Genomic DNA, 22,182 nt, shown 5'->3' on the forward strand with positions numbered 1-22,182 from the left:
AATCAAAGAATGGCATGATATACCATACAACATGTTTTCCATCTGAGAAATATGGCCTGGTTTGTATTAAGTGCACAGACTCCACCGTGTATATGTGAATGGGGTGTATGTTCTCTTTGTTATTGTAGTACCCTATAATATGAGAGGACATCCCTTGTTTGTTTTGGCTAATTAATTAGGTGAAGTGCAATGGAAATTAACCTGCCAAGCTTAAAGGCTAATGCATTGTGAGCTGCCTCGGTTGAGTTTCCAATAAGGGAACCTGTAGGCCATTAAAGGTATAGATGACAAGGTCAGCTTCCAAGTAGGTATAAAAAATGTATCTATATACTTGGCAAAGGGTATCAACAGGAAATGTTTAAATTAAAAAGATACGTACTTGCTCTTGCAGGATCTAAAGAATAAATATGGCTGACAAAATGGAATGAATAAAAAGGTGCGTCAAGGATGAAGATGTCATCGATCCCATTTCAACAACCATATTTTTTTTTTTATCTTTATGCCGATGCCACTGAGAAAAATGGCAGAAAAATAAAACCTTCAAATAAAATTTCATAACGGATGCGCCTAGATGTGTCTAGCAAATGTGTGGATTATGTATGGACATAAAAGGTATAATCTTAATAGTGACACTACGTCAATGTCAGCAATGCTGTGAAATCAAAAAGTACGCATGCCAATGCGATCTCATTTGGCGGATGATATTTGGTGAATATAGGAAGGGACACAAGAATATGGTTTCCTGTCTAAGGAAGGAGCTCGAGCACAGAGGCGGGAGTTCTTGGATTCTCCTCTTTCAGAAAAGCTTGTACTGAACATCTCATTAAGAACTCTAATTATGGGTGGGCACAATTAATTTGATGCTCATCTACATACCATAACTCTTTCTGGGTAAACGCCAGCACGCAAAAAAGATGCCTTCCAGCTGTCCACTTCCTCCTGGGTCTCACAAGCTAATTCCAGTTGACGGTAATCTTTATATACATTTCTAAACAAAACAAAAAAACAACAAAAAACATACCATTGAAATACACAGCCTATTTGTTAATATGCTATACGTTCAAATGCTCAAAACAGAAGCAGGGCAGAATTAATTATAAGAAAGATAAAGGATATGCCTAGAATAATAGTATGATAATAGGCATTTTAGGATAAATTTAGCTACATACTTCTAGTTCAAATTGTGGATTGTCTAGTTATATGTCTTGTCCAACCCACTTTATTTCCCATTAAAAATAAAATGGAAAGGGCCTAGTTCACGGAGGCATCTATATTACATGTGCCTATGGGCTATTTTTTGGGGACTTACAAGAAATGGTACAGAAGACCATACCCTCTGAACATTTTATGCAAGATAATGCATCAGGAGAATCCATTCATTATTCAGACTGTCAAGTGCACAATCAAGGGAAGCAGTAGGCACCAGTAATCTGCTAATTGCAATTAAAAGGTCTCTTCTTATATATCACACAGTAGTACCCATGATGGGCAATTTGATGTCTCTGACTGGCAGAGAATCATGGTAAATTTAGACTGCAGCAGAATGCTAAAGCCTGCTTATTCCCGTACAGTACTTTGAGCATTTTTTACAGGGTGGGAGTTGGAATTTTTACTCTGGTATGCTGCTCGAGTCTACTAAAACAAAAATAGTATACATTAAAAATGCACAGCTATGTGGGTAGTCAAACCGATAAAGTCTGTTCTGAGTTGAATATCTGCTCTGTGGATATTGGAATGGTCGTACGGAATGCAACGACACTCAGCAGGCTGGGATTTGCAAAAAGGAAAACCTCAACACAAGCCACATGGCTAAAAGGAAAATTCACTGACGGCTAAAGTTAGCAATGCAGATCTGCATCAAATACATTTCCCATGATGCTCAATCAGCTCTATGCAGATACAAAAGCATTTTCACTGGCTGAGAGTAATAGAAAAAGTAGTTCACAAGCACCTCTAGAATCATGTTTAACCGTCAGTGAGCGATAATGTCAAAATATTTACTTCCAAATTTGCCATTACTAAAAGGTCAGCACATGTTTAGGATAACAGGTTGTTGCCATTTTGCCGTTTCCTGCTAATTTCCTATCTAAAAAGCTATTCTTTGGGGGGTAGGTGGTGGGAATGTATGTGATTTGTTTCATGCTTGTGCCATGTGTGCATTCTATGGGCACTCAGCATTTGCACCCCCAGCAGGAAGGCTCCTAATTATGCTCTTTCTGCTAACAAACATTTTGCTGGGAAGACAGGTACAGCCAATATATAATCCACAGCTATCTGTTTCATGCATAAACCCCCATGTAACCTCAACCCAAATTTTTTTTTTAATTATATCTGCTGCTCTCTCATTTTTCATCACGTCTTTTTGCTCTGAGCTGGACAAAGAAGTCATACTAGGAGACATACTAGATCAGGACAGGCGGTTCATGCTAACACAGTACAAATACTTGAACGACTCAATAAGGAAACAGAATGCCTCAAATTACATTAATGGAAAGGGGGTGGAGCTTGGGTGCTGGAGATGCAAAAATCACAAAAATGGAGAGGTTTTAAAAGGTCAGTCAACAGGGACAGCATAATGTCAATGATCTGCTTGAACCTTCCTTCATACCATGGACTTTTGTTAAATGCTCTGAGCACAGGTACATTTTATACTGGTGGCCAACTTGACCGGGCCCGGGAATCATGCCTCAACATGAACGCAGGTAGACAATATAGTGGCAGCCATGTTTATCTGACCAGATATGGTATTTCCCATATGGCAAAGCAAAACTGAACAGTTGTCTAGAATGCCATTTTTAAACAGCGTTCAGGTGGCAAATATATGTGACTACTTTTTATCTCGGCCCAGGTCAATTCATATCTGATTTCCACTCCACGCAAATCCTAACTCTCGAATACCGGCATAGTAAGATACTCACCTTTGTTCAGTGTTGAATAGGGCAAAGATGTACTTGCTGGACATAAATCCCTTCTCAATATCTCTCAGTTTAAGATTGTCCAGAGGCAGCATATACTTCTTCTCCTTCTCCTGTAGGCACAGAGGGACAACATTATATACATCTATGACTTGGAGAAGGCTTTAGCTATAGTAAGAAAGCCAGTCTGGGTTCTGTTTCCTGGGAAAGTTATAGCATTATAAGAAGAATTGTGTATTTTGACTTCTTTCTGTGGGTGTAGCAAATTATTTATGGACATCATAATAAATGCTATTGTGAGCTGCCTGTGTATATTGCACCTCTTTAGGTATGAAGATTCCTGTGTCTTTTTTAAAAGAAGTACAGGCAGGGAACGGTTAATGCATAGGAGTGAAATGTGACTCCCAGGCAGGAGACAGAGGAAAAGGCAGGTCAGAATTACTGGCTGGATCTCGCTCTACATGTGTTTCCAATTACTGACCCTGGCAGATCTTAAGAAAAAGTAGACAGTCCCTGGTTTCCATTTACAGCAGTGACAGCCAAAAGGTAGGCCCCATTTGTTGTAGAACTAATCCTCTATAGGATGCTTTTGGACCCTTAAACCTGCGACCATCAACAAGAAATATAGTCACTGACTAACCAGTAGTTCTGGGGCAGTTGAAAAATTGAATAAATGGTACGTTGAATTCTGTAAACCCTGTAACTTTTACCTTTGAAGTATTTGGGGTAGAGGAATTTTCAGACACTCCAACCTCCCCCCAAAAGTTCCATTCTCATGACTTTGGACAGTACACACAACACAAGACAGTCAGGAAGAACATCTCTCACTTTCTCCCTCTACAAATAAATTGTGCAATTGCCACATAGCAATATGAAAACGTGCATCAACGTTGTGGCAAAACCAATCTCGCCACTGTGAACTGGAGAAGCCTGGTTGCTCGCCTGCTCCCTTTGGACTATGGACCAGACTTGAAAAAACGTTTATTCTTTGTTCGTGCCTTTCAGCCGGGGTGTTCGGTAGATTCCAGCTACCGAACAAACTACCGTATGAGGGACCACCTAGGAGCTGGAGTGTGCCGTCAATGAACCGCCCAGAAGCTGCAGTTAACCGCAGCTTAATAGATGAACGCTGGGGGGGCTTTGTTCGTTTGCCGAACACGTGGCAGCGGCCATTTTAACTCCCGAACGGCCAGCGTTGTTCAGCGCTCAAACTATGGAACTGAAAACGGACACTTTATTGCGCGAACACCGCTGAGCCGCCAGCCTCCTTACCTCGGCATTCGCTAGTGGAACCGACTGGCTGTTCATTCGGTAGTTTGACCGTATGAACAGCCTCACCCCAGATAGCCATGCCATGGAGCCTATTCGTGTAACAAAAGACTATGTGAAAGACTTTGGCTCCATGGCGATTGAACTATATGTATGTGATCTGAGCGCCATTCGGTAACAATGTGCGCTCAGATCTAAGCTATCTGGGGATATATTGCATGTATGTGTTTTGTGTACTAAATGCATCAATAGGTAATTTTATGTATTTTACTGTCCTTTTGTCTGCCATGTGGGTAATGGAGTTTTGCCTCTGTCCTTGGAGATAATTAGATTCCTTCCCCAATTATCTCCAGGGCAAAGAGGAGGGATTGTGAGGCATTGTGGGAGGTAACTCATGTGTGATTGGTGTATTGTGTAATTACTGTAAATCCCTCCCTTGCATGGGAGAATCCCATATAAGCCTGTTGTGTGAATAAATCAGTGTTGTTGCTGTTTAACCCTGAAGCTGAAGTGTTGTCTCATTCTTGGGGGGAATTTGACTGTATGCCGATTGCCAGGAGTGTAAGCTGTTCGTATTGCTTTTCCTGTTCCGCTGCTTCCAGGGATCGTGTGTCTGCTGTTCGAGAGTTGGTGAATACGTGCAGTTTGGAGTTCGGGAGGTTGGTGATTGCAGTAGCTGCTGGTCTATGGGAAAGGGGATTATCGCCTAAACTGGGTTTTATCCTCTTGTGTGCGAAACGGTCCATTACAATTGGTGGCAAGCGGCGGGATCATTTCCACAGCCCAGAAGGACAGCTACAGGGCAACACCATTCCTTGGATTACAAAGTGAGGGCAACGCCAGTACCCGTACAGCGCCCCTATCTACTAAGAAACCAACTTCAGCAGAGCAAGCATGGCACCCAGCTACACTCAGGAGGCGTTTGAGAAAGAGTATGCCTCGCGGATGGCTCTCGTTACATTTGTCCCCTCTGAGAAATTCGTGCATTTCGTAAGGAGCCAGGTAGACGATTACCTGCGGTTCATGGCAGATCCAGCCAAAGGTATCGGTCGCCCTATCCGGTGGCAGAGTGCCTTACGGGGACTCAAAGGGGTACCCCAGGGAGCAGAAGGTGTCGTCCTTCCTCCCTAGCGGCAGAGTAAGTCCCAGGGAGCTGAAGGTGCAGTCCTTCCTCCCCAGCGGCAGATTGTATCCCAGGGAGCTGAAGGTGCAGTCCTTCCTCCCCAGCGGCAGATTGTATCCCAGGGAGCTGAAGGTGCAGTCCTCCCTCCCCAGCGGCAGTGTGTGTCCCAGGGAGCAGAAGGTATCGTCCTTCCTCCTCAGCGGCAGTGTGTATCCCAGGGAGCAGAAGGTGCCGTCCTTCCTCCCCAGCGGCAGAGTAAGTCCCAGGGAGCTGAAGGTGCAGTCCTTCCTCCTCAGCGGCAGTGTGTCCCCCAGGGAGCAGAAGGTGCCGTCCTTCCTCCCCAGCGGCAGTGTGTACCCCAGGGAGCAGAAGGTGCCGTCCTTCCTCCCCAGCGGCAGTGTGTACCCCAGGGAGCTGAAGGTGTCGTCCTTCCTCCCCAGCGGCAGTGTGTGTCCCAGGGAGCAGAAGGTGCCGTCCTTCCTCCCCAGTGACAGTGTGTACCCCAGGGAGCAGAAGGTGCCGTCCTTCCTCCCCAGCGGCAGTGTGTGCCCCAGGGAGCTGAAGGTGCAGTCCTTCCTCCCCAGCGGCGGTGTGTACCCCAGGGAGCAGAAGGTGCCGTCCTTCCTCCCCAGCGGCAGTGTGTACCCCAGGGAGCTGAAGGTGCCGTCCTTCCTCCCCAGTGGCAGTGTGTACCCCAGGGAGCTGAAGGTGCCGTCCTTCCTCCCCAGCGGCAGTGTGCACCCCAGGGAGCTGAAGGTGTCGTCCTTCCTCCCCAGCGGCAGTGTGTCCCCCAGGGAGCAGAAGGTGCCGTCCTTCCTCCCCAGCGACAGTGTGTACCCCAGGGAGCAGAAGGTGCTGTCCTTCCTCCCCAGCGGCAGTGTGTGCCCCAGGGAGCTGAAGGTGCAGTCCTTCCTCCCCAGCGGCGGTGTGTACCCCAGGGAGCAGAAGGTGCCGTCCTTCCTCCCCAGCGGCAGTGTGTACCCCAGGGAGCTGAAGGTGCCGTCCTTCCTCCCCAGCGGCAGTGTGTACCCCAGGGAGCTGAAGGTGCCGTCCTTCCTCCCCAGCGGCAGTGTGCACCCCAGGGAGCTGAAGGTGCCGTCCTTCCTCCCCAGCGGCAGAGTGTCCTAAAGGGAGCAGAGACCGTCAGTCTCGCACCCCAGCAGCAGGACAAAATAATGAAAGGGTAGACAGCTGGTTCCCCTCTCCACCAGCAGAGAAAGTGTCAGAGAGAGGAGCCTGCTATCCCCTCTCCCCAGCGGCAGTTTACAGTCCAGAGAGAGGAGCTTGTCACACCCTCTCTCCAGCGGCAGCCTAGCCCACCAAGGGGAGATGTTGCACCCCCCAATGGTGCAGATGGGACCGTAGTCTCCGCACTTGCAGCACAAGGGGTAAGGATGGTCGGTCCTGTTCCCCAGCCACAGAGCGGTGTATCCAGAGGGGAGACAGTCGGTCTCCCCCTCCAGCAACCAGGCTCCAACCAGGGTACTTCCACGGTAGTACTGGCACCAGGGCAGAGTACCGCTGGTCTCTGCCCACTCAGCAACCCACCAGGGCAGCCTACCAGTCCCCCACACAGCCATGGCGAGACACCTGGAAATGGACAAAGTTCTCCTCTACCCAGGTGTAGTAACCATTTATTGTGGGTGGGCTGTACTGCCATTTCTGTTTTGTGGGTGGGTTGCTGGAGTTGGGCAGGAGTTCAGATACCCTGTTAGTCTAATTGGTAAAGGGGAGAAGTGTGGCGATACCAATCTCGCCACTGTGAACTGGAGAAGCCTGGTTGCTCGCCTGCTCCCTTTGGACTATGGACCAGACTTGAAAAACGTTTATTCTCCCTGCAGAAAGGCTTGTTCGTGCTTTTCAGCCGGGTTGTTCGGTAGATTCCAGCTACCGAACAAACTACCGTATGAGGGACCACCTAGGAGCTGGAGTGTGCCGTCAATTAAACGCCCAGAAGCTGCGGTTAACCGCAGCTTAATTGATGAACGCTGGGGGGCCTTTGTTCGTTTGCCGAACACGTGGCAGCGCCCATTTTAACTCCCGAATGGCCAACGGTGTTCAGCGCTCAAACTATGGAACTGAAAACGGACACTTTATTGCGTGAACACCGCTGAGCCGCCAGCCTCCTTACCTCGGCATTCGGTAGTGGAACCGACTGGCTGTTCATTCGGTAGTTTGACCGTATGAACAGCCTCACCCCAGATAGCCATGCCATGGAGCCTATTCGTGTAACAAAAGACTATGTGAAAGACTTTGGCTCCATGGCGATTGAACTATATGTATGTGATCTGAGCGCCATTCGGTAATAATGTGCGCTCAGATCTAAGCTATCTGGGGATATATTGCATGTATGTGTTTTGTGTACTAAATGCATCAATAGGTAATTTTATGTATTTTACTGTCCTTTTGTCTGCCATGTGGGTAATGGAGTTTTGCCTCTGTCCTTGGAGATAATTAGATTCCTTCCCCAATTATCTCCAGGGCAAAGAGGAGGGATTGTGAGGCATTGTGGGAGGTAACTCATGTGTGATTGGTGTATTGTGTAATTACTGTAAATCCCTCCCTTGCATGGGAGAATCCCATATAAGCCTGTTGTGTGAATAAATCAGTGTTGTTGCTGTTTAACCCTGAAGCTGAAGTGTTGTCTCAATCTTGGGGGGAATTTGACTGTATGCCGATTGCCAGGAGTGTAAGCTGTTCGTATTGCTTTTCCTGTTCGGCTGCTTCCAGGGTTCGTGTGTCTGCTGTTCGAGAGTTGGTGAATACGTGCAGTTTGGAGTTCGGGAGGTTGGTGATTGCAGTAGCAAACTGGGTTTTATCCTCTTGTGTGCGAAACGGTCCGTTACAAACGTATATAAGATGAACAAAAATGCACATTTGTAGCAAGGGTAGGTGCTCCTAGTAATCAGGTGCCTGTAGGCCGCTGCCTAATCTACCGACTGGCAAATCCAACCCTTCCTTCAGCAGGAAAACAAAATCGCCCTCTCTGAATATCCTCAAATATCTCATGATTTAGTTTCAGCACTTCACCCAATAAGACTAATGGGGAGTACAACCAGCTCCTACTTGACTACACCATAATTAATGTGTATAGTCCGTAACCTTAATGGTAACAGTAAAAAAAGAACTGTTATAAATGGCACTGCTATGTCTCTACCAATTTATGAATGAACCATCATTACAGTCACTCAACATTCTGAACTGCCTATTGTAACAACTTTATTATTGATACTTTCCAATTTTTATGTAACTCTCTATGAGAATTTCTGATAATCATTCACGCTTTTACTGGAAATCTGTTCCTTCTTATTATAAAACATCTTTATCTGTAGATGTCATGAGCAACCATAATGGTATCATTTCCAAATTAGTCACGGGGCCCAGGCTTTATCAGTATCCTGAGTTGTAACAGAACTGGAATGCCCCATAGTTCTATGTTTGTGGGGTTGCATGAGGACTGGTTTGAATAGCAAAGCTTTAAAGAACGGGATCTAAACTAAGAAGGTTTTATTCCCTAAAGGGGTCTTTAAAAGGAAATTCCAGGGAGGAGAAATACAGCTGTTACAGCTGTGAGTAATTGTGGGTAAGGCAGTAAGATGAAATAAACGCACAAGTCAGCAGTTCTGGAGTTGAAGAAACTGAGCTGAACTAGTTGTGCAAAGAATTTGATGGTTTATAGAAAAGTAACATAAATAAATAGGGTTTACAGGAAAACAATAAGATATTTAAACATTCCTAAAAGCCAGCAGTGGCAAATCAAGACCCTCCGATCTTTGCTTTACTATAACTCACACACATTGAATCTTGTAGTAAAGCAGGCTTCCCCAAACTCTGGCCCTCCAGATGTTGCTGAACTACAACTCCCATGATTCTACGAATGCAATAGATTGGCTGAGAATCATGGGAGTTGTAGTTCAGCAACATCTGGAGGGCCGGAGTTTGGGGGGAGCCTGTATTAAAGGGATAGTCACTCAGATCACTTCATCTCAATGAAATGGTCTGGATGCAGTGTCCCTGTTGATCTAACCATACAGTGTAAAACATTGCGTATTTTTTTTTAAATAAACTGCAATGTTTACATTGCAGGGTTAAATCCACCTCTAGTGACTATCAGTAGAGGCACTTCCACCTCGCATTATTTAATGCACACTGTGGGCGGGGTGATTCCTGGATTGCTATTATTGATGCAATTTTACAAAACTCTCATAACAGCATTACACATTTCATAATTAAATACATAGGGATTTTTTTCTTGGGTACTGAGTACTGGAATGTTTGTTACAACATAATTAAGTTTATTTTTCATGAAGAATATATTGATTTTTTTTCTGAACATATTTGATATATAGTTATTATTATCCAACTTCATGGTATTCGTTTGATTAAGCACAGAATTACAAAAAGCTGTGCTGTCAATGTCAGGAACTGAACAGGCAAACCTGAGATTTCAACAAATGTATCAGTTGGTGAAGTAGTCAGTTGACTTATCACATTGGTTGGACAGTATAATAATACATGGGACCCCTTTACTCCCTTACACAAAGTACTTTGAGGATACAATTTATGAGATACTGACCTCATCATCTTTGTACCAGGAGAGATTCTCCGCAGTCAGGACAAACCAGTACTCCTTGGCACCTCCTTTCATGATGCCAATGTTGTTAATAGTCAGCCACCCCTTGCGGATGACCTGTCCGACAGATAATTAAATATTATTATTAGTAACAGGGTATATGTCAAGCACACACAGAAACAGAGAGACTCTGGCCTCTGCTCGCTCCCTAGTTTAATGATCTTTGTAAGTTGTAATCGATATTCCACCAGCCATATTGTTTAACAAAACAGCATGCATCACAGCAACAAACACTTCAAACATGTAATCATTTGAATGACTTTTATAAAAGTGAAATAAATATTAACACTAAGGACTAAATCTTAAAACTAAGAACTGAGGTTCCGTTTTTAAAATATATTGTTTACTAAGGATCTCATTTATTAAGGATGTGATTACAGCGGGTCATCACAATAAAAGCAATAAGCTTTTAAACCCACAGTGTTGGCATTTGATTAGTAAGACACTAATGCCATTTAGTAAGAATGGGCCATTTGAGGTCAAAATATTTCCTCTTTGAGAACTGATTTCAATACCAGTATGTAATATATTCAGGGATATACAATAATGTATAAATTGTCAAAAAAAATCAAAGTAAATTCAAAGTGAATATTAAGCCAACACTGCTGAACTGAAACATGGTTGACTTGTGGATTTGCTTTTCCACCTCATCTACTTTGGTCTAAAATTTGAAAAATACTTGCAATTATTTATGAATTCCTGACAATTCACACTACAGCAAATAACCCTGGTTACTATCGTCACCATTTCCACTCCTTAAAGGAGAAGTATAGTCAGTCAGTTTATCAATACCTTGTCTGCACTTTGGGGAATAAAGTGGCTGCATTCATTTTTGCAGTTTTTACTAAAAATGCAATATTTTAATCATATTTTCCCATACATATGTCACAATTTTGGATTAACCTTTCTCACGTGTAATTATTTCAAAAGGGCTGAAACTGTGAGCATTAGACAACTAGGAGACTGAATTTGGAGATATCTGTATGGAAGGGCAATCGCTAGGAGACATGGAAACCTGCAATGGCTGCATATTTCTCTGGATATCACATTTTTGTGAAGTGACAGAAGGAAAAAAAAAAGCAAGCATGAAAGATGATAACGGTAAATAAGTGTCAGAGACGGAACTACATTTGTCATAGTATTTCTGAAAGCTATTGATTGCTACTACAGTTTAGTGTGTGCTTGGCTTTTCGTATCACAGAGAATGGAGGACCACGGAGTCTATAACTGAAAAATACCATAGAGGAACCAGAAAGATGCACTCAAGTTTAATGGCATATCTATGACATATATCATAATAATTAAAGCAGCTGATGCTATAAAATGGGCAGTGCTTATGAAAGCAAAACATAACAGCCCCAGCCCAACACTTAAAGGAACACTCCTGGCACCATAACAACTTTATTGAAATTAAGTTATTGTGCCAGAAAGTTCCTAGCTCACCTAAAGGGGTTAAACCGCTCTCTAATGGTTTAAACCCAAAGTCTTTGTTCCAGGGCGGAATCTCCCTACCTCGCTTACCTTTCCGTTAATAAAAATCTGTAAACCAGAAAGTTAGAGCCTTCCAGTTTAGAGGTGTTTAGAAAACAGAAGGGAAGAGAGGCAAGGAGAGTCTGCCCTGGAACAAAGACCTCGGAGTTAAACCATTTGAGAATGGTTTAACCCACTTGCACTTTATTTAGTTCTATGGAATTGTTATGGTGCCTAAACTGTTCCTTTAATACGGCATAACTCCCAACATTTCAAATGGACAAAGAGGGACACATTAATTTTAAGAGTGAAGGGTGTGGCTAAGGGTTGGAATGTTCTGCAAATTTTTAGTGAATTAATACATTTATGCAACTAAGATGCAATTTAGAACAAGAACATTGCTAAACACCGTTATTGTTAAAGCTTAAAGACACAGTACTATCAAGGTCATTCACTTAAGTGAGAATTCAAAGTAAATTTCAAATTTAAGGTCAAAATTGCCAAACTGGCCTTGAACTTGAAATTCTCTTTGAAGTCACATTCCAACGCATCAACAATATGGGACTCTTAGAAAATATGGACATTAGGATATAAAAGAGAGACATGGGGATGTAGGGCTAACATAAGGACTGTCCTTCCTAAATAGGGACAGCTGGGAAGTATAAAATGGTAAGAAGGTACTTTCACAAAATAAGGCGTGGCTAGGCGTGTGGACACTGACAGTTCTGGGGATAGTATAGGTAACTTCATGAACTATTTATCCATTTGAAAATGTAATTTAGAACCAAATGTTTAATTTGCACAGATTAATTCCAAAACACTTTTATTTCTAGTTCAATCACAAATTATTTATGACTGCAACATTTTCTTATACACTGCTACACAAAGTGCAGTTCGTAAGAATGAGGGAGGTTAAACTAAAGACAGCCCAACATTATGCCTCTCTTAACTGGAAATGCATGATAACTCTCTATGGTATTATCTGTCAGAAAGAGCATGTTACCTCTCTATGGTATTGTCTGTCAGGATGAGCATTTGACCTCTCCATGGTATGTCAGTAAGAGCATGTGACCTCTCTATGCTATTATCTGTCAGAAACAGCATGTTACCTCTCTATGGTATTTTCTGTCAGGATGAGCATATTACCTCTCTATGGTATTTTCTGATAGGTAGAGTATGTTACCTCTCTATGGTATTTTCTGATAGGTATTGTATGTTACCTCTCTATGGTATTTTCTGATAGGTATGGTCTGTTACTTCTCTATGGTATTGTCTGATAGGTAGAGGATGTTACCTCTCTATGGTATTTTCTGATAGATATGGTCTGTTACTTCTCTATGGTATTGTCTGATAGGTATTGTATGTTACTTCTCTATGGTATTTTCTGTCAGAATGAGCATATTACCTCTCTATGGTATTTTCTGATAGGTAGAGTATGTTACCTCTCTATGGTATTTTCTGATAGGTATTGTATGTTACCTCTCTATGGTATTTTCTGATAGGTATGGTCTGTTACTTCTCTATGGTATTGTCTGATAGGTATTGTATGTTACTTCTCTATGGTATTTTCTGATAGGTAGAGGATGTTACCTCTCTATGGTATTTTCTGATAGGTATTGTATGTTACTTCTCTATGGTATTTTCTGATAGGTATTGTCTGTTACTTCTCTATGGTATTTTCTGTCAGAATGAGCATATTACCTCTCTATGGTATTTTCTGATAGGTATGGTCTGTTACTTCTCTATGGTATTGTCTGATAGGTATTGTATGTTACTTCTCTATGGTATTTTCTGATAGGTAGAGGATGTTACCTCTCTATGGTATTTTCTGATAGGTATGGTCTGTTACTTCTCTATGGTATTGTCTGATAGGTATTGTATGTTACTTCTCTATGGTATTTTCTGATAGGTAGAGGATGTTACCTCTCTATGGTATTTTCTGATAGGTATTGTATGTTACTTCTCTATGGTATTTTCTGATAGGTAGAGTATGTTACTTCTCTATGGTATTTTCTGTCAGGATGAGCATATTACCTCTCTATGGTATTTTCTGATAGGTAGAGGATGTTACCTCTCTATGGTATTTTCTGATTGGTATTGTATGTTACTTCTCTATGGTATTTTCTGATAGGTATTGTCTGTTACCTCTCTATGGTATTTTCTGATAGGTAGAGTATGTTACTTCTCTATGGTATTTTCTGATAGGTAGAGTATGTTACCTCTCTATGGTATTTTCTGTTAGGTAGAGTATGTTACTTCTCTATGGTATTTTCTCATAGGTATTGTCTGTTACTTCTCTATGGTATTTTCTGTCAGAATGAGCATATTACCTCTCTATGGTATTTTCTGATAGGTATGGTCTGTTACTTATCTATGGTATTGTCTGATAGGTAGAGGATGTTACCTCTCTATGGTATTTTCTGATAGGTAGAGTATGTTACCTCTCTATGGTATTTTCTGATAGGTATTGTATGTTACTTCTCTATGGTATTTTCTGATAGGTATTGTATGTTACCTCTCTATGGTATTTTCTGATAGGTATTGTCTGTTACTTCTGCCTTTGAAGAGCATGGTAACTCTGTACGTTTGGTTCAGGGTGGGATAGCATGGTTATGCTCTATGTAACTTTCTGCTAGGCAGGGCAGTACAATCTCCTAGACACAGAAACTACCATCGCAGAACAGCCTTTTCTAAACTATAGTAGCAATGTGTGCGTAAGATACAGCTTTTAAAAGGAAAAAAAACCTCCCTATTAAAAATGTGGAGTTGACCCCCAATATCCGTAAAACAAAAGACAATTTGTACATTGTGTTAACATTTTTAAAACCGTTTTAGGTTAACTAAACACTGTAATGTAGACAGACCACCTCTAATTAGAGTTGCTGGATCCAACATATTTTCCTGGACACATATCAGTAATCATGCTGTTGGGCAAGACATGAGTGTTCTTTTTAATACACAGCCTTCATATGCAGAAGGAATTCTAATTTGGCTAATGAGCTGATATCCTTTCTGTAACATTTGAGTCTTCCAGGCTGCACTGCATCTCTTTTCATATATTAAAAGAACACTCCACAAAAAGTGGTTATGGTGTTTGGAGTATTCCTTTAATATGTGCAAATGATTTGTGTCCAGGAAAACATGGTGGTGCCTGCTGAAGTGGTTATGATGGTAGGAGTACCCTGGTGCTGTTGCCTTTTACCGGGGACCCAGCTGCCATACCATCGACATTAGTTGGATGAGAGCGTCAGCTGATCTCTCTAAGCCAATGATTGACATTCTGTACACAGACAAATGCATAAAATTGTCATCAGCTAGCCCAGAACCTCTGGGCTGACTAATAACACCCCAATGATAGTTACACCTCTAGCTGACAAGGGGATATAAACTTTGTGTATGCAGCGTTTGATAGTGAAACACTACACATAAAAACTCCAAGCACCATGAGCACACCTTAATGTTTAATGGGCCTCGTGCAAGGTGTAAAACATGTTCGATTAACCAGAAAATAACAGGCTGGTATGGACTGTTAAATAATATAGGTTTGAGGAATGTCTTAAATACAACAATAATATTATCCTTATCATAAAAATCTTAAAACTTCCTTAAGACTTCTCAAAAATGTTAACACAACATCTATAATATAAAGTACATATGCTGTATTGACTATTGCAAATGATTATGTAAGATGCCATTTTTAAATTGTACAAAAAAACCCAAAAAACAGCAGCCAATATAATACTATATATTTCACTGCTGTTTCATAATAAAAAGAAAACACAGAAATATTGACGCAAAAACAAAAAGTAAAATTTCATTTTAGTTTATAATTCCGCCTCTGGTAGGTATGTCTGTTTTGTGCAAAAATGTAACAAGCATGAATTGGAGTTGCATGCATGTACCCCCAAACAAACACTCAACACATTAGCACACAATACAAAAATGTCACGCTTGGCAACGCAGGGGTTTATGCACTAAACACTGAACGGCAGTACACTAAAAAACCAACCAATTATTTTTGCCTAAATGTTACAATTTGGTTTTTAATTTACTACAATTCATTGTTTAGTGAATAATCCTCTAAATGTTAGCCTAACTTAAGAAGGTACAGAGAACACACGCCCCCACACACCCCTTTTTCGTTCTTTATTTTTGTTATAGTCTCTTATTAGTGCCTGCATTAATATGTATCTTTGCCTCGATGGTGAACATTTTAGCACAAAGTGGTTGCTAGAGAAATCATACACAGATCTTAAAAACAATTCTTCAGGATTCAAAGGAACCCCGTATTAACTGTTTGAGCGCTGAATGAAAAGCTTATAATGAAGGATGAAATAGCAGCTGATTGCTCATTGTCTGTTAGAGATTTGCTCCAGTCATCCTGTGATTCTAGCACTTTTCTTTTAGATTGCCCCAGAAGCAGGACACTAGAAAGAAAAAAAGAAACTGGACAACAGGACAGTGGTCCAAAATCAGGACTGTCCTACCAAATTCAGGACTGTTGGCAAGTATGCAATGTCATTGCTGAAACATTGCTGGATGTCAGTTTTGTAAAATATAGTACAACATGACATTTCTTCTTCTCCATCTTGAACTGAAATAAAGCTTACAAAATCTAGGCAGTTTTCCGTTCTCGGATTTTCAGTCAATATGTCCTACACACATTAGTTGTAATACTACTCTACATTGAAAAAACTGCTTGGTTGCAGCAATCTATATTTTGGTAAGGGGTCAATCAAGGCTTCATATTTCAAGGAGTCTCAGCAGTGGTTTATTCGTCCTAAGCAAAAAAACTGTTCCAGAAAAAAAGTCCTGCTGACCCCAACTTCAAGGATGAGCTAATTTAGAAGGTTCACAGCTACGTCATTGATGTAACTACAGTAACTGTGATGGTTTGCAAATGAGTCAAGCCTGCTGGAGGATGGGTAGCTGGATATATATATATACACACATCAACAATACTTAATTTTAGGAAAGATTTATTTTATGGTAACACTGCAGTTCAGTGATACTGCATAGACCAGGGATAGGCAACCTTCGGCTCTCCAGATGTTGTGGACGACATCCCCCATGATGCTCTTACACACATAATGCTGGCAAAGCATCATGGGAGGTGTAGTCCAAAACATCTGGAGAGCCGAAGGTTGCCTATCCCTGGCATAGACAATGCTAAAACTGATCACCGTGTGAATGATTTAAAGCACTTTACAAATGACCCTCCTTTCTACTAATTCCGTTTGGCTTCATCCCAAGCATCTTGGACTGAATACTGAGGCAAATCCCTTGCAGACAGTGTCTTGTAGCAGGAAAGGAACAAGAGGAGGGGGTATGAGGACAACACAGGAGGAGGCCAGGCATCAGGAGATAGGTGCATCTGGAGTTCCAAAAAATATATATTGAGAATACAATACAATACAACTCCCTCCCCACTGAGATTGGGAAACTGCTCATTTTTTCAATGCTAGGAAATGGTAGACATTAAAATGGACTAAAATATACTCTACATATATTGTTTAAACAGGCTACCTTCTAAATTAGCAGCCTAATACCTAAGGCATAATATGGCTGTGGCACTTAAAGAGTTATACATTCTGATGTTATGTTAAATTGATCAAAGTATGTGCTTTTCTTTGAATAAAAATAGTTTTAAGCCTATAACTTTCTATTTTCATACGCTTTCCTTGACAAAACCTGGTTTTATCGGAACAATACATATCAGTATTTTAGATTGAGTCAATCATTCTTTGTTTCTAGGTTATCATTATTTGTCTAGTCAATCTGAAACAATATAGTAGTCTAGTAATAACTATTGTTATCACTGACAGCTGTTGCAGGATGTGCTGCCTAAGAATCTTAGGCAGTTAAATGATTGGCTGAGCATCATGGACAATGGGAAACATAGTCTGTACCAGCAGGAATGCCAAATGTTAGCCATTGCGGTATTAATCTGTATTAATTCTCTCCCCTTAAAATATGGCTTTGCAGGGACCCCAGCCTGGCTTTCCAGATGCACCTTTATCCAACCTGGGCCCGTTTGCTGCCTGACTACTCACCAGGATTTCATCCTGCACAAGGTAACCATAGCAACAGCAGTGGAGTGGAGAGGAGAGAGGAGCAGAAGAAGGATATATATATTACTAGCAGAGCAGGATGCAGAACCAGTTATGAGTTGCTGCAGATCCCACAGCCCCGTGCATGACATGCCGATCCAGCTCACACCCGTCTTGCACACACACGCTTTTGCCAAGCCTGCGGTCCCCAATGTTGCCGACTCAATGACCGCAGAGCAAATGGCATGGATTGACGGAGTCCATGGAATACCCCACAATGTAACCTAGCAACTCATTCTAAAACAGTCAGAAATAGTAGTCCTCTAGCACACCTATCTATGGTGTATTTCATATAGACAGACATAGTTCAAAAGAGTTTAATAGGTTATCTATCACTTCTGGGCACCTCTTAATATGTTTAAACAAAGATGCTCACAAATGAAAATAAAAGGCCAGGAGGGATTCTATATGACACAAAGGGCTTGATATGTGTCCATGCCACTTAAAAGAGTCCTGCAACTTTTTAAACTGCCTATTACACGTGTGTCTGGAACTCAAACAGATAATAGATGGTCAACTGGGCTGGATGTCAGGTAAATAATTAGATGACTGAGCCCCTTTAAACATGGCCTTTGCATTCTGACAATAAAAATATGTTCATTCAATGAAAAGAGCCATATCGGGACATTTATCCATTACACAACAAATTGCGGTAAGCTGAAAACTGGCTTACAAAATAGCTGACAAATTGGCTATTCTGACCCAAATCTTGCAAATTGGTTGTCAGCTCACCACAATCTACTGTCACTCTTAGCAGAGCCATTATAAATACTTAATGTAAAACTGTAGGTCTGGGCTACTACAAACACTAGACTAGACTTTAAGATGTTTTTGGAGTACAACTCCTGTGAAACTTTTGCTTCTTATTATTCTATAGCCTAAACTGTGCCTGATTAAGGTGTATAGGAGACGTAGTCAATAAAAATCTTGACACTGACAGCATTGCAAAGTGCTTGCTAAGAGATTTTGTTGGTCATAAATCTCACTAATAAATGTATTACCACATAGTAAACATTGCTGCGTTTCCTACTATATTTTTGTTCTTTTTTGTTTATAGTCCTTTTAGTAGGAGTCTAATTATTTAGCTAACAATATAATGGCTAACATACAGTGCCCATACATCCTATATATGTAGGGGAGCAGAACTGCTCAGCATACAAATAAACAGGCGTCTTTAACTAAGCAACATGATTTGACTGTAATGATCTTTATCAACTATTGATTTTGTTTTGCAGTAAAAATTGTTCACCTGATCATTTAACTTTCATGTGCTGAGCATTCTGATTTCTTGTACTAACACCGGAGAGTTTGGGATTATGTCAATGGGCTATTGGCATCAATGTGGCACATATTCCCTAAGGTCCAATGATCCAGTTATGAATGTATACCCAATCTGTGATTTGTGGGAATCCAGTAAGTAAACGATTGGTTGTTACATTGGCACTTACCTGGTTTCCTGAAGCTTTCTTTTTGCTCATTTGGTTGCTCCTCTGCTGAGCACTACAATACAGAGCATAGGGACGTGTCACCTGCCACTATAGGTCTTCTATGGCTTGTGTGCCCTGAAACCAATCTTGTGCTACACTGTTATTATTTTATACAATATAAAATATCATTAGGATACAAAATCTTACACATAAAGGTATCAAATATAAACTCAATTATGAGATTGCCTAGAACTGGTAGAATTAATCAACTGTCAGAACCAATCTTGTACTACATTGTTATTAGTTCACATAATACCAAACATCATTATGGTACGGAATCTTACACATATAGATATAAAATATCAATTCAACTGTGTGAGAACTGTTAGAATACAAACTAATGATGCATTTTCAACTATAGTGCTAAATATATATCATCAACTATTCTTAATAACTACAGCTACTAAATATCTATATGCAAGTCTCGAGAGAAGTCAACTTTCCCATCAGAGTGCTGTCAATGGTTGGCTACACTGAGCTCTAAAAGCATTTAAAGACCTTTACAAAGGATTTTCTTGCCTTGAAAATTTTAGACTCCCATTATCAATATTATCCTGACAAAAAAAACCCATAAACAAATAGTAGCCACTTACTTGGCAAAGCCGATAAAATCTTCGTGGTTTGTGTTCATGTAGGCTAACTCGATGTCTATTAGCAGCATAACCTGCAAAAATAGAATAACCCAGCAGTATAGACATATTCCCACCACAGCAAGGTAGTTATTAAATGGCTTTTATTTGTAATATAAGTACATAACTGTTTAACACCTAAAGCAGCGGTGCTTAACATCTGGCTAAGGACTCACCAAATATGTTCCCATATCATTTTAGGAGTTTCTTACTGGACGGTCTTTACTGTAGTGGATATTGGTGTAGACCACTTTGATACCATGAAGAGTCCAATTAAGGTGTTTTGCTAAATATATTTTAATGTTAATATTATTGCACATGAAGAATGGGTCACAGAACTAGTTTTCATATTGAAGATTGGATTCCCAAGATAATACCACAAAAAAAAAAACAATAATACAGGGCCCTAATTAAAGAGGTTAAGGACCACTACCGAAGATAATCAATGACTTTGTATGTCTTCATAAAAATCTGGTTCTTATAAATCATATTCCAGTATTGGATGTCCTACTCATGTACTCATGTATTTTCAGGCCAAATTTGAAGAACTAAATTGTGCTGACAGCATGGGAAACAATGAGTTTTATTTATTGATTTAACCATCCATTTTATATGCTCTATATATGACACATGACTCTGTCATACCACATAACTGCTAGCTGATCATGGGAAATATCACGCTAAAATTGAGTTTACCTGCAGACCCACATTGTGAACACTGCGTGTCAGTGTACTTGCATGTACATAAAAATGCAATGGTAGTTCAAGGTTACCCGAAATTTTGTTTGGCTACCTGTCAGTCAGGCAATACTCCCCTGGATGACCCGTATGCACCTTAAACCTAATGGCACCCAGTGTATTGATCACATAAGGTTCTTCCTCTGTATTACAAGGTCAACTTAGAACGAGCATCACGGTATTCTCAAACTATTGCTGGATGAGGTTCATGGAAGTAAGAATAGCTAGATTACATCTGGCCAAACTAAACAGGTCTCCCCAGTGGAGTCATTTATCATTAGTAAAAACATCATGAGACATTGAGAAACCCTGGGAAGTTGTATTTAAGAGAAGCTCACTACTCTAAACTAGGAACAGCTTAGAGAAGAGAGTGAGACCATGAAGTGTCATCATATGGATTTGTAGTCAATTTCAAACCAAGGGCACTCCAGTTCCAGTAAGATTTCACTGGACCTGCTAGAGGAGGTGAGTGGAGATATGAAATCCAAGGTGGACGTTATAGTGAGTTTTATAGGAGGTGAGAACTTTAATTACTTTTTAACTTCTCAACAATAAAAAAAAAAGTGGATGCATCCACTATCCTTTGAGCAAACTATCAAGCTTCCGTCCACTACTGTGAACCAAGAAATGAGTATTCCATGCTAAAGCATGTAAGAGAAATTTTAAACTATGCAAATTCACCCTTTCATATTGGTATTAATTTTCTGTTTCTGTTCTTTGTTTGTCCCAGTTTACTGGATTTGTTTTGACTACACCTCTAAAAAATTGTCTTTCAAATCATTACCTGTTCCTTAGTCCGACCCTCTCTCTCACGGATGTATGTGGTAACGATCCTTTCCATCTCCTCACGCAAGTGGGGATACTGGCTAAGCTATAAGAGAAAAGACAGATCTGCTTGGGTAATAGTCAATCAATACTCAACCATGTATTACTAGTGCTCATAGATTGATTCAGGCATAAAAGGGCTGCACAAAGGAGTAACGTGGACAGAACATAGGTAACGCTCACAAACATCCTCAAATATAGTCATGAATATGTGCATGTCATATTTGGCCATTAGGAGGCCCTGTGTCTCAACTGACAGCTTGCTAGTAAAATTGTTACAATCACTCTTTAACTACGCACAAAAATTGGATATCTTCCAGATAATTGGCACTAGGCAATTTAGCCTTTTGCCAATAATAATCTAGCCTGCATTACGCTCTACAACACCATGCTCTTCCCTAGTTTGTATAGCGTAAATAAAGTGTTTGGAATAATCTATTATATTTTCTTTATAGAACTCCGCGTGTTATCTAGATGTATCAAGCTGATAAAGATATACCTTGATAACCTGTTCCGCTTTACTTTAAAGGAACACTCCAAGCACTATAACCACTACAGTGGTTATGGTGCCAGGAGTGCCTTTGCTCCCTCAGTATTCAAACTGTTTCCCAATGGCTTGACTTGCCATCTGGGGCAACCAGGCACTGGACACTGCCTCTGTAACAGTGTAAAATTTCTGAAGACAGGGCTAGGCTCATTGGCTGAGCTTGATCATCTGACGCTCTCAGCAAACGAGCTGGCCTTGCATTGCACGGTTTAACTCAGGAAAGTTTCTGTCACTGCGTAGAGACCGTGATCCATGTGCTGTACTGTTCCTGGTAAGAGCTATCTGACAGCAGCAATAGCACTTTACTAGGGGTTAAGTAACTTATTTTTTTTAACAAGTACAATTCTCAGATTGTGTTACGCATCAGTGGTGCTCTTCAAATAAACAACGTCAGTCAGATTATTTTGAATTATTTTAATGTGACTGATCTGTACAC

At 40.9% G+C, this 22,182-nt stretch overlaps 1 protein-coding gene across 12 annotated transcripts in view; it reads right to left on the bottom strand.

Annotated features, from left to right (window-relative positions):
• The window catches only part of DNM1 (dynamin 1), a 111,910-nt gene that overhangs the window by 17,754 nt on the left and 71,974 nt on the right, over positions 1 to 22,182 (bottom strand). For 8 of the 12 annotated variants that reach the window (XM_063432600.1, XM_063432595.1, XM_063432596.1 and 5 more), the window contains exons 11-17: positions 21,159 to 21,245; positions 19,601 to 19,671; positions 18,969 to 19,020; positions 17,464 to 17,475; positions 9,884 to 9,997; positions 2,919 to 3,028; positions 877 to 988 (exon numbers count right to left, since the gene is read on the bottom strand). In XM_063432600.1, coding sequence (XP_063288670.1) covers positions 877 to 988; positions 2,919 to 3,028; positions 9,884 to 9,997; positions 17,464 to 17,475; positions 18,969 to 19,020; positions 19,601 to 19,671; positions 21,159 to 21,245 — 558 coding nt within the window. Of the gene's footprint in view, positions 1 to 876; positions 989 to 2,918; positions 3,029 to 9,883; positions 9,998 to 17,463; positions 17,476 to 18,956; positions 19,021 to 19,600; positions 19,672 to 21,158; positions 21,246 to 22,182 lie in introns of all 12 variants that reach the window. The other 4 variants (XM_063432594.1, XM_063432599.1, XM_063432593.1 and 1 more) reach the window with 2 other exon arrangements.

The sequence above is a fragment of the Pelobates fuscus genome, chromosome 9 (genome assembly GCF_036172605.1).
Source record: "Pelobates fuscus isolate aPelFus1 chromosome 9, aPelFus1.pri, whole genome shotgun sequence".
NCBI classification, from domain to species: domain Eukaryota; kingdom Metazoa; phylum Chordata; class Amphibia; order Anura; family Pelobatidae; genus Pelobates; species Pelobates fuscus.